The sequence below is a fragment of the Antechinus flavipes genome, chromosome 5 (genome assembly GCF_016432865.1).
Source record: "Antechinus flavipes isolate AdamAnt ecotype Samford, QLD, Australia chromosome 5, AdamAnt_v2, whole genome shotgun sequence".
Taxonomy (NCBI): domain Eukaryota; kingdom Metazoa; phylum Chordata; class Mammalia; order Dasyuromorphia; family Dasyuridae; genus Antechinus; species Antechinus flavipes.
This window is the reverse complement of record NC_067402.1, coordinates 291,215,693-291,229,361: the sequence shown is the minus strand read 5'-3', so window position 1 is coordinate 291,229,361 and position 13,669 is coordinate 291,215,693. Positions and strand designations below refer to the sequence as shown.

The window sequence follows — 13,669 nt, the reverse complement described above, 5'->3', positions numbered from 1 at the left end:
TCCGTTCCATGTTCATTTTAATAAAGTGTTTTTCAGAAAACTTTAATTATATGTTTTGCATACAGCTTTGACATAGAAAACGAAGCTTTTGTTATATTGAGGCAAACAAGTCTTTTCTGCATTTGGTGTTGGCAGGATGGCTTGGTTTGGTACATCTCAGGCTCTTGCATTTTAGCTCTTCTCAAAAATTATAGTTATTTGCACGCGTTGCTCAATCCTCGAAAGGGCAGACTCATATGGAAATCATCTTTTGGACATAATTTACATAGTTAATAAAGTTTATTAACACAAATTAGTAAAGTTTAGAGTTACCAGCAACAGCAAACTAGGATCACAGGATCACAGAATTCAGAATTAGGAGAGACCTTTGAGATCATCTTATTCCACCCTATCCTTTTATAGAGAGCTTGATCTTGAGACTCAGAAAAGGAAGGTAGTTTATTAAGGTCATCTAAGTAGTAAATAACAGATCCAAGATCCCAATCCAATAATCTTTCCATTATACTCTGCTGCCCTTGCCCATGGTTTTCCACATTCTCTTTGAGTCCTGAATTGTCTTAATGCCCTGGGGGTCAGATCTTTTTACAGAGAACTTGTGCTTGAGGCCCACAAAGGGAAAGTAGTTTATTAAGGTCATCTAAGTAGTAAATAGCAGATCCAAAATCCCAATCCAGTAACCTTTCCATTATATTCTGCTGCCCCTGAGCAAGTTCTTCCACATTCTTATTGAGTCCTGAATTATCCTAATGTCCTGGGGACAGATAGACAAGAGCTAGAGTGGATTGACACCTTCTCTAGTGGGTAGGCCACACCAAAATGCTTGTCTGATTCTTTTGGTGATGAGAAAAATGTGACTTTTTATCTCCCCAGGACTTGCATCCCATTGCTTAACTCTTAAGCACAGCTGATGCGATAACATTCCTTGGGGTTCACTGGATGTGGCAAGCCCTGCCATGTTGGGCAGTCTTTTTTTTTTTCTCAATAATATTTTTTTTCCAAATATGTGTAAAGACAGTGTAAAGACTGGTCAGAGTCTCACATGGTAAAATGTGTGATCCTGGGGCAGTCCTGTAATCTATGATTATCTGCATCAGTGGGGGGATTTTTTCATGGGGAGTACCCTACAAAGGTTTTTTTTTTTTGGGCTTCTGTTTTTTGGAATAATGTGGGAAATAGCTGCCACCACACACCTAACTCTGAAAAGCAGTCCAACCAGAGGCTGCCTGGGAACCTGAGTTCTCCCACAAGACTCTGATCTGTTAGGTGCCACTCCTTACCCACAGATGGCAGCAGAGATGAAAAACCATTCTATTGCCATCAGACCTCTCTCCTTCCTCATTTGAATGGGGATTCTCTGTACTGAAAGTCGTTAACTGCATGGCACACATATCCCTTTGCCCTCAAAGCTTCTCCACAGGTTCTAGGAGAAGGGAAATACAAATGGACAAGATCTTATGGGCCATGAAGCTCTTATTTAGTTTTTCTAAGATGTATTTCTGTCAACTCTGGAACATCTTTTCAAGATTAAAAAAACATTGAAAAGCAATATTTGAAAAATATAAATAAAAAGAAACTATTATGACAGAGGGAAGGATGTTCAAGACATGAAGCAAGAAAGAGCCATTTTCTCAATCATTTAAGAGGAAAATATGGGTTGTGTATCTCTTTTGGAGATATGTGTTTTCATATGGTACATATGTAAAGAATTAAAGGAAGATCCTCTGCACTTTAGATGGTTCTTCTGGGAGATTTACAGAAAGATGTGGAAGAGAAGGCATGCATGAATGGTAGTCAACACCAGTGGATGGTATATCCACAGCTATGAGATATGGTTTTAATGAAATGTGAATTAAATAACACTAAAATCAGAAGGAAGATATAGATTGTTGTAAATGAAGTCTCCTTCTTGGCTACAGTTTGGACCAGCTTGAGTACAATACAGAATTCTTTCTCAAGACAAAATACAATGTGATTACTAGCATTTAGGGCCACCTTCCAAAACTAAGTAGAGTGTTTTCTTGAAATCCACTGTTCTTGGATTTTAAATGGAAAGAAGCTGCTGCTATTTAACCTTCCCTTTGCTCCCAGAGAGCCAGCCTTTTGAATGAACATACCAAAGAGGGACCCTTGTCCATTTATTATTGTGCACTACATGTGAAATTCAGATATTAAAAATGGAATGGCAATTCAGAATACATTTGTTGGACTCATGCTGTCAAACTGAGCATATGGAAACCATACACTCAAAAATGTAGTCTCCTAATGACTGCACATGGTTTTTCATAAGAAAGGTTTTCTGAAAGCATTTTCTCCTGCCTCCATGGAAGTGGAAAGTGGTAATATAACCTGTACGTAAAATGATTTCTTCCACTAATGAGCCTCAGTGGTCATAAAAACTTTGTTTTTACAATCTTAAAATAGCTTTAGACCTCAGAAAGCAAACTATGCTTTGAGTCAATTTGGGTTAAACGTGGCTTCCTCATTTGCCATTTTATTTATTTCCATAGAAAGGGTTTTAGAGGGTTTGTGAGAATAATATTTACTGGAAAAAGCACTCTGTAAATTTTAGAACACTATAAGAAATGTGAATAGTAGTAATTAATGTCCCTCACATAAATTATGAGGGGTAAAGTTTTTTCCAGAAAAAATGTGGTTCTAATTTTATAATTGGGGTCATTGGTAAGGAGAAGATTTAATATACATAAATTAATTTATAATAACTTGAGGTTAATCCATCCTAAGAAACTCATTGCAAATTTGAGAAAATTCCACATTAAGTTTGGCTTTTGATCTGTGTCTAAGGGAGATTTCTTTTCCTTAGAGGAATAAGAGGATGAGAACAATTTGTTTCAAAGGCCATGAAGATAACTGAAGCAACTACTAGGGAGAGCTTAGAGCTTGGTCAGACATAGAAGATGCTAATGTCATTCACTGCATCCTGGGCTATTGCCAGCTATTTTGACTGTTGTCCTGCCACTGGACTTCAATGACCGTGGAAGAGAGAGAGTGAGACTGATGACTGGGCAACTTAGCCTGCCTTAAATCCAGTCCATGTCCAAGTCAAACTATCACCCATCATCCAGTATTTTACTGCGACTTGTAATGTCACTGGCCCTCTTTGAAAAGGAAGGATGAACAACAAGTTCTTCAGATGGTTTTTAGCTTAGCCCATGCTGAGCTTGGGGAAAGTGAGCCTATAAGAAGGTATTCATTTACAAAGGATATTTTCAAAGGAACATGGCCAGATGGAAAGTGACAGTTAATGGACTGTGGGACTGTGTGCACCCTACAAGCAGGTCCAGATCTTATACTTGCTGGCATCCCCCTAAGTTTTGACACAGGCCCCAGAACTTAGGAGCTCCATGAGGGATTGTTGGTTTATTAGTAAGTATTTTCTTTTGGGGTATTGCTGTGCTTCAGGTCTCTAGGTCTTTTTTTTTTTTTTTTTACTAAAGGTCAAAGGGAATATAGAATATTCTTCAATCAGCTCAGTCATCTTTTTGTGCACAGACTTCTCCTTTAGTTCCATGGATACAATAACCTTTTTCTTCTATTTCCAAAGTTTGACTCCTCAGAGATCTGTTATGTCTCTACTAATAATAACAGGGTATCATCAGCAATAAAGTGAAAACCAGATACATGTAGCTGGGAGTCTTGGTTCTTAAGGTATCATGCTGTCTTCCATGCCATGGGGATGCTAAAGATGAATTCTTGCTCAGGTTAGTCTAGATGGCTTCTAAGGTCCTTTCCACTTCTGGATTCTGTGACCCAAAGATCCAGGGAACTTTTGCTTTAACCAGTCTGGCTTCATTATCTCAGTGTTGAAAAGGTACCTAACAGGTTTATGGGAGTGAGAGGTAGAAGAGGTCTCAAAGATGATCTGTTGCAACTGCTTTAGTTTAAGAATTAGAGAGAGGAAGTGACATTTCTGAGGTTATACTTGTAGTAGCAGAGACAGAACGCAAAGTCAGACAATCTGACAGAAACTCCAGGCAGTATGGAAAGCAACTTGAGTGGTGTCCAGGAAGGTCATAATAATTCCTTGCATTTCTATTAATGCTTTCTATTTCTCCTTGTGCTGTTATATCTAGTAGCTCATTTGATTGTTTTTAACAACATTGTGCTATAGACAAGGCACTTTACAGATAAGTAGACTGAAACTCAGAGGAATCTTTGATTATGTCCAGGGTCAAATAGCAAGCTGGTAATGGAACAGAGACTTGATGCAAGTTTCTACTCCAGTCCAAGAGGGTTTTTTCGCCACAGCATTGGGAAATCTTGAATGAGTGTAAAATAGTAGGCCATTTCTACAGACAGTTCCTAGTTTAATTTGTGACAGATTCTAAGTAGCTGTACTTTTTACTAAAATGCTAATAAACTCTGAGCTATGGAAATGTGAATTGAAGGTAGTCAGATTTCTCTCCTAGGCAGTGTTAAACCTTGGTTGTCTGACACATTTGGGTATTATAAGGGATTAACAAAAGAGAAATCTCTAGGAGATGTCACAGTAGATGATTCCCTTTACTAAAGGTAGGAAGGAAAGTTGGGTGGAATTTTCAGAGGAATAAATTTTGGTTCAAAACAAGGAGATATTCCCTTTAACAACATGATTTTTTATCAAAGAGGAAGGGCCTGTCTTGGGCTTTAGCAAATTCCCTATCTACTAGATGCCTTTGGTAGAAGCTTGAGAGGGAATCCCACTGCTGAATGGGTTAGATTTAAGAAGCCTTTTCCAACTGTGAGATTTCATGACTCCCACCATTTAAGCTAGATTTGTTGGTGGAATGGTGGCAATGATAAATGCCCTTAATTTTCAGCATGATCTTGGATTTTAAGGATGTCATGGCAAAGGCATAGATAGGAATGGTAAGTCTATTGCTTCAGAGACAACACTACCTTAGATTCATAGATGTCCTTAGGAAATGAAACCCAATTATGCTCATATTTCATGTAAGATGGAATCTGAAAAAAATGTTTTGGACATGAACCCTGCAGACAACATTTAGGGTGGATGGGAAACAATTGATTTTGCAGCTTTCACATTCAAAGCTGTTAGAGCTAACTGGAACCTTAGAAATGATCTGGTCCAACCTCATTTTACAGAGGAAGAAACAGACTCAGCCATATTATGTGGCTTGCCAAAGGCCATACCATAGTAAGTAAGCAAAAGGGTTTGCCTCTATATACCCCCTTAGCTACACATCCAGAGCTTTCCCTTCATCCCCATCATTAGAATGTCAGAGAGATTAATGAGCACAACTGCCCCATTTTACAGAGGAGTCAAAAGATCAGAAAAGAAAATGGACTCATTTGAAATCTAGCAATAAGTTTATGGTCCTGCATAATGAATTCCTGACTTTTGTTCTACTTCCATTGTTGACAGTTTTTCACTAGGTGGCCATCCCTAGGATGGAAAAGGGAAGGCAGTCCAGGGCAGCACCTAGTTTTTAGGTTAAGTCAGTAGCTATATTTTAAAGGACATGACCAGAAGGTACAGTCAGGACAGATACATAGTCAGCTGACAATTATAGCTGACCACATATCTGTTTAATTGTTTATGCCTTTGAGAAGTGTTGAAAAATGCCTAGATTTGGGTTTTAGATCAAGTTGAGAATCAGAGCATTAGTTTCCATTGTTCTCAGTCAAGCCAATTCAATTCAGTTCATTTCAATTCTGTAATTATTTCTTGCAGTCACTTGGCTAACAGATTAAACCTAGCAACTAAATAATTATTTTCCTTTAAGGTTTCTTAGTAGGCTGAACAAACAGGAAACTTCAGGGTGCTGCAGGGAAGGTTTTAGAGTCAGGGATTCCTGTTATCTAACATCTCTGTAAATGATCAAGTTGAATCCCTTTTCTGATTTCCTTTGTAGAATAAGGAGTCTGGATTGAGATGATCCTTACTGCTCTTCCCAGCTTTAAAGCCTGTTGTCTTATGAGGAACCTTGCCAGATATTATCCACAGTTTGAATCTTACTAGTAATTCACATAATCTAGGATTAAAAAGGAACAAATTTCATATCCTTTAGTATGTACCTAATTTTTTCTTTTTCCTGGTGACACATCTTATGTCACCAGCCTCTGCATTGGCCCAGGCTCCTCTCTTCTAGGAGGCTTCTCTGAGCATTGTCATTCTAAATTGGCTTCTGAATGTTTCTGTCACTGGCCTAATAGAAAATTGTGAAGCAATAGATACCATATGAAGAGTCTGAGGTGGAAGGGATCATACGATGCAGTGTCACATCTGGAAAGGAACTAAAAGCACCAAATGTGACAACTGGAATTGACTTGAGAACAGGGAATATTGAGTTTTAAGAGATGTCAGATATCTCAATCTAAATCCTTAACTTGCAAGATTTGAATGATTCACAAGTCATTTTAAAATTTCTTCCTTCCCTGTACAATTTTCAAATTATCCATGAAAGTCCTTCCTTCCACCAATGCCTCATCGTGCCATAGAACTTGGCATCCTAAAATCCATGTCTTTGGAGCATAAACTCTGGCAGCTTTGCCCTATAAAGCCGAGCAGACTGGACCTGAAGGTGAGCATGGAATGCAGAGAGGTACATCATCATAGTGATGGCCACTTCATGGTCACATTATCTCATGAAGGTATTCTACAAAAGCTTGAAGCATCCTTATCAATGAATCTATGAATCCTTGAGATCCTAAGGATGTGATTAAAAAGAATAAAGCAGTAGTGATATAATTATATTCTGTACTCAGTGGCAATTGATCAGCCCATTTGTCTAAAGGTGTTCCTGATAATGGGGGACATCCAGCCCCAGAAGGGTAGGCTGCTTCACCATGGAAGGACTTGAACTTTTAGCTGTCTCTCATATGTTCTTAGACTTAGGATGGAAGTGCCCACAGTCTCTGGTCCTAAAATTAAGTGATTCTATGTGCAAAGACAATTGAATTTGAGTGGGACAGGATTTAATTTTAATAATTTAATTTAATAACCAAAGGTAAGGCCCTTTGATATTGGAATCTTTTTAAAAGGAAATGAAGGCTACATTGGAAGGAACTCTGGACTAGGATCTGGAGATTTGGGTTTAAGATCTGGCTTATTCACTAATTCTCTGTGTGATGTGGGTAAGATCCTTTCCACCTTGTGCACCTCAGTTTCCTTACCTGTAAATGAAGGGGAAGGAAATAAGCATTTATAATATAGTGTCTACTATGTGCCAGTTACTGTGCATGTAAATAAATGTTTCATTCGGTGACCTTCTGGCTCTGATGTTTTAGGACATTTCATTTTAAAAGGTTGACTCTTTAACCAGTGTTCTTTACACAGAACATCAGTCAGCAATATTAATATATCAAACTTTCCAACAAGGTGCTGAGGATATAATTATATAGGGCCACAGTCTCATAACAAGCTTTCTTGTTTTTTTCATCAGACCTGCTCAGAACCACCCAATGAATTCTTACATATTTCTCTGGTGATTGAGCTTAGCATTTAGAAGTTTCCCAGTTCCAAAAGCCTTGTAGAGACATTTCCCCCCCCTTTAGAGACAGTGTGGTGGAAGGAGAGTGTTAGATTTGGCTAGGAGAGGCTTGGTTTTGAATACAGTCTCAAAGACTAATTTGCTTAGAGGTTAAAGAGCAAGACCTTTCCTCTATTCAGTTTCAGTTTTCTCCTCTGTGATATGAGGATCACCTAGAACAGAGCTGTCAAACACCAGGCCAGAGAATGTGAACCTGATAAAAATGTAATTAAGAAATACTTAGCAAAATAAATATAATACAACCGAGCTAATGATAACCTGTGGCTTCCCAAAATCAATCTGCAGCCCTCAGGAATCCTTACAGGGGGACCATTGATCTAGAACATCTCTCAGGTACCTTTGAACTCTCTTACACTCTTAAGAGGCTAAGAATAAGCTTCTTCTCTCTAAACCGGTTTCATATTCCATACAAATCCTTACATTTCCTTAAAGCAATAGAGAAATGGGAATTTATTTAATTTTGCCAAATAACTTAAGATTGAAAAGACTTACTGAGAAAAACTGCATTTCCCCAAACTCAGTAGACTCCTTTTTTTTTTGAGGGGATAAAGGCAAGTTGCAAGGCCTTGGAGCAGTGATTTAATCGTTTTAGGAAACCTAAAAAAAAAGGTGTATCTGGATATTGAATTTGGGAGAAGAGACATCTGCATAATTAATATTTACAGTCACTAAGATTTCTAAGGTACCCACAAATAGAAGTATATATATTTTATATTTATATATATATAGTACTTAATTAAGATGCTCTTTTGTGGCAAGAGAAACATCTATTGCCCCCTTTCCCCTCCACAACTCTTAATCCATTGTATTTTAAAGTTCTTCAGAGTCCAAATAACAGACAAACATGGTCACTGTGTCCAAAGCAGGAGAGGCTGGGTGTGGGAACGAAATTTCAAGAAAAATAGAAGAGGGCGGATAAAACCCATGCATTTGGAGCTTAATTTTTGGTAGATCTTGAAACAAGTTATACAGCATTATTCCTTCTTCTTTTCTTGTTTAGTTTCTACTATACCCAAGTCTCTAGGAAACTAAGGGGAGAAACATCATAATTTAATTCCTTCCCTCTGAAAATTCCAAATACAGAGTTCAGGTCCTATTCAGATTCCAAATGCTGTTTCTTCATGCTGGACTTCTTCCTCTCCCACAGTGTATTGGCATTGGTTGATCAAGGTTAAAAACTTTCTCCTTGGCTCAGAAGAAAGGTACTGCATGGCTTCCTAGGAAATAAAAAGGTTTGGGGGAAAGAAGGATTTTTCCAACCAGACATTTTCATATTGATGTAAAGGGATACTGCTGGTGCAGGCATGTATCATGGTCTTCATCTGGGCTTGCCCATGACTCCTCACATTTTCTTCCAGGTAAAAATATCCATTCTCGTGGGCTTTTAATGAATTTAAAATGTTACCAAGATTCTTCAATATGGTACTGAACTTTCTGGAAGAGCTTTTCACAGTCAGCAAATGTTTCTACTGTGAAGGGAAATATAATATTCGACACAAATGTAAAACTGAACAAAAAATCTTTCCCCAACCGACTGGACCAAAAATACCCCCAACCATCCCCCAATTGCATAGCTCTAGGAGAGTTATTTGTATGGTCTTAGAAATCTGGAAACTTTGGACCGTAGTAGCTTGATAAATGATCTTGGGAACATTTCCTTGGACTCCTGTGCTGTATACTTGAAATAGTTTTGAGGATGTGCCAACACATCGAAAAGGGCTTTAATCAACTTCTTGTCCTGTGGAAGAAGAGAGAAAATGACATGAGGAATGTGCTCATTATAGAATATTCTGAAGATGACTTTTTAAAAGCTTCTTCATCTCCAGCTCATTGTCTTTGTCCCATTCTAAGCTTTAACCAATGATAACAGTGACAATGTTATCACGGGACTGGCATCTCCTCCCTGGACCTCTCCCATAAGTGACTTAGGAGACTAAATGTGTTCCCATTCCACCTCATATATGATAGTGGGTAGAAATGGTTAATTGCTGGAGAAGAAAGATGAAAGAAACTGAATCAGAGACAAAGTTGGATACTCATAGAAAAAATGATGATGGAGATTTTACCTGTATCTTGCATTCGGGAGATAGTACCAAAAAAGGGAGGACACTAGAGATATATCATTGCCTTTTCTGAGAAATTAATGGACAGCTGGGAAAATCCAAGAAGGATACATAAATAGCTAAAAAGAAAGAGAGAAAAAAGACAATAGGGGAAGCATTTTCATTTGCAAAAATAATAGCCATTAGAGCTATTCAGATCAATAAAGAAAAGGTTATACATCAAGAAGGTAAGAGGAGTTGGATTAGAGCTCTGGGGGACACCTACACTTGGGGATCAAGAGAGAGCTGGTGACTGAGCTAGCAAAGGAGACTGAGGAATGGTCAGATTAGTAGGAAGATAATCCAGAAAGCTGGGAATATGGAGGAGAAGGAGGAGGTGGCCAACAGTAACAGAGACTGTGGTGGTCCAAGAAGACGATGACTGAGAAAAACTACTGGATTTAGTTGTTAAGGGATCATTAATAATTTTGAAGAGAGTGATTTTACTTAGCTATGAAAGTCAGAAATCAAATTGCAAGGGACTGAGGAGTATGTGGGTATTGTGGGACTATTGTGGGACTGACAGATATCTACTTTGGAGCAGTTTGACAGCAAAAGGAGAGAAACACGATGATAGTGTACAGGGATCAGGGTCAAATGATGTGTTTTGAAGGGATGGAATAGATGTGACTATGATTCTGGGCATAAGGAAAGGAGCCTGTAGAAAGATGAAAGAGAGGGAACGATCGGGGTGGCCAAGGGAACTCCTACAAGGAAACAGGATGGGTTGGATTGAAGGCAGTGATAGAAGAGTTGGCCTTAACAAGAAAAGTCACCTCCACTAATGTATTATTGGTGAAGTTGTGAAATTATCCAACCATTCTGCAATTGGAGCTACGCCAAAGGGCTGTTAAATTGTGCATACCCTGTGACCCACCTGTTTCTACTGGGCCTGTATCCCAAAGAGATCTTAAAGGAGAGAAAGGTACCCACATGTGCAGAAATGTTTGTGGCAGCCCTTTTTGAGTTGGCAAAGAACTGGAAATAGCAGATGCCCATTATCTGGGGAATAGCATAATAAGTAATGGAATAATGGAATGTTATGATGATGAGCCGGCTGATTTTAGAAAAACCTGGAATTACATGAACTGATACTGAGTGAAGAAAGCAGAATCAAGAGTAAAACTGTACACAATAACAACAAGATTATGTGATGATCAACTTTGAGAGACTTGGCTCTTTTCAACAATGAGACGATTCAGGACAATTTTAATAGACTTGGAATGGAAAGTGCCATCCACATTCAGAGAGAGAACTATGGAGACCAAATATGGATCAAAGCATAGTATTCTCACCTTTTTTGTTGCTGTTTTTAGCTTTATGTTTTTTCTTCTTTCTTGTGTTTTTTTCTTTTTGATCTCATTTTTCTTGTACAGTATAATAAATATGGGAATATGTTTAGAAGAATTGCATATGTTTAACCTATATCAGATTGCTTGTTATCTTGGGAAAGAGGGAAAAGGAGAGGGAAAAAATTTTGGAACACAAGGTTTTGCAAAGGTGAATGTTGAAAACTATCTTTGCATGTATTTGGAAAAATAAAATACTATTAAATGATAAAAAACAAAACAAAACAAAAAAGGTCACCTCTTTCTTAGAGAGTGGAACAAAGTACATGAATGAAGAGTCATTCATTCAAAAAGTAAATCAATGAAAAAATGGGGTTTTGAGTGAAGGAGATGGAGTTGCTCAGGGGTGTGTGGTCTTGATGTTTTTTAAGTATAGTTGTAGAGGTCATCTGAGATAGAGGGGAAGGGAGAGTGGCAATGAAATGTAATCAGGAAGAAGATCACGGCTGAGGTGAGCCCTGAGATAGAGAGCTTATGTATGAAAGTCAATCAACCAGAATTTAAGAGCCTACTATATGCCCAGACATTGTGCTGGATGATGAAGATAGAAAGACAAAATGGAAAGCATGGAAATAGGAAAATAAAATAGAAGTCATTGAAGAATTTTACATTCTGTCAATGGCATTAATACACATAAGAAAATGTAAATAAACTAAAATACGAGGTAAAGGAGATTAGGAATGGCTTTATGAAGATTCATTTGGGCTGAGCCTTTACAAAGGCTAGAGAGTCTAAGAAGTAGAAGTTAGGAGAAAACATATTCTAGGCTTGGGAGAAGCTCCTTTAAAGGCACAGGGATTGGAGAAGAAGCATTGTATGTGAGGAAGTGCAAGAAGGTCAAAGTTGGCTGACCCTATGAGTGCTCAAGAGAGTAACATGTAACAAGGCCGGGTTGTGAAGAGCTTTATTTTTGCTTTTTGACTTTTTGTGGATTACACTTTGTGAATGCCTCTTTTTAAAAATTTAAAATATTTATTTTCTTTTCCAAATTCTTGCTCTCCCTCTACCCCCTTCCTTCACTCATTGAGAAGGCAAAAAAATTATGCCCATTATATATATAAAGTCATGAAAACATAATTATGCATTCTCCATTTTGTAAGAAAAAAAGCAAGAAAACTAAAGTGAAAAAAAATCTGTTTCAATGTGTACTCTGAGTTCATTAATTTTCTCTCTGGAAGTTGATTACATGTTTTGTCATGAGTCTTTTAGAATTGTCTTGGACCATCGTGTTGATCAGAGTATCTTAAGTCTTTCATCGTTGATTATGATTATAATATTGCCTTTACTGTGCACAGCGTTCTCCTAGTTCTGCTGTGAAACCTCTAAATAGAGTTGAACAGAGTCATATGCACTCCATGCTAGTGTTAGCAGGAAGCCACTAGAGTTTTTAGGGAGATGACATGGCCATAACACTTTGCTGTGCTCGTAGGCAATACGTCCACTCCTATTCTTGTGCCTTTTAACAGGTAAGACCTATTAAAGGCCTTAGCTTAAAAAGACCAAGATCTCCCACTGCATCCTGGGCCATCTCCAGTCATCCTGATCTGTATCTGGCCACTGGATCCAGATGGAGGGAATTGGCCACTGGCCACTAGATTCCTCTGGAGGGAAAAATGAGGCAGGTGACTTTGCCCAGCCCTACTTTATTTAAATTCAATTCATTTGCATTTCGTGATATCACCTCTTTGACAAAATGGTCCTCTTCAAGAAGGAGGGACAAACAAAAACCTCATGCCTGAAATGCTTCTACTTCTTAGACTCTCCAACTTCCTTAAAGGTTTGACCCAAATGACATTCTCATGAGGCCCTTCCTGATCTCCTTTTCATTAGGTTTATTTTGTATATATTTGTTTATGTGTGTACATGTGTTCTCTTTCTCTACTGATACTACATAGATTATTTAGTAGCAGGAAGTGAGCACTTCACTAAGAGGAGGATGAACTGGAGAGGAGAGTGTCTTGAGGCAGGGAGATTAAGAAGGAAGTTGTTTCACAATCTGTGAAAGGTGATGAGAGCCTGAAAGGGTATGGACACTGTGTGAGTGGAGAGAAGGAAATGGATGTGGGGAGGTAGAATGAGCAAAACCTGGCAAATGATGGGACATGAGGAGAGGGAAGGTGAGAGCTGAGGATGACCACGAAGTTGTGAACATCCAGAGTGGCTGGAAGAATGATGAGGACCTGGACTGAAATAGAAATGTTTAGAAATAAAAGATTTTCTTGGGAAAATATAAAGAGCTCTCTTTTGGCCATGCTGAGTTTGAGATGTCTGTGGGACTGTGACTCAAAAGAAAAGTCAGGGTACTGTTATAAATTACTAAGACTATGGCATATGCATTTAGAACTATGATTTAGACCTGAAGTATTTTCATTCCTATTCCTAATTTAATGTAGAGTATTTAGAAGGGGAAATGAGGTGGTACGTGGATAGAGAACAGGGCCCCAGGAAAGAGTCATTTCCCCTTCTATTGCTTGTTGATGGTTCGTGAGATAATACTGTTCATAATTTTCAACTCAACAGTCATTTGTTACTACCTACCATATATAAGACACTGTGCTATATGTTTTGGGACAGAATGACAAATATTAGACAGCCTCTGCTCTCAAGGAGCTTATTTATTAAGGGAATATAACATGCCTGGATAAGCACAATGTAAGGAAGGGGAAATGAACAAATCAGTGGAGGAAATCAAATAAATTTCTCTCGG

At 38.3% G+C, this 13,669-nt stretch overlaps 1 protein-coding gene across 2 annotated transcripts in view; it reads right to left on the bottom strand.

Annotated features, from left to right (window-relative positions):
- Nucleotides 1-13,669, bottom strand: part of SCUBE1 (signal peptide, CUB domain and EGF like domain containing 1) — a 221,684-nt gene continuing 208,015 nt past the window's right edge. For both annotated transcript variants that reach the window (XM_051962306.1, XM_051962305.1), the window contains one exon: nt 1-9,249. In XM_051962306.1, the coding sequence (XP_051818266.1) occupies nt 9,097-9,249 (153 nt within the window). In that variant the 3' untranslated portion in view covers nt 1-9,096. The remainder of the gene's footprint in view (nt 9,250-13,669) is intronic.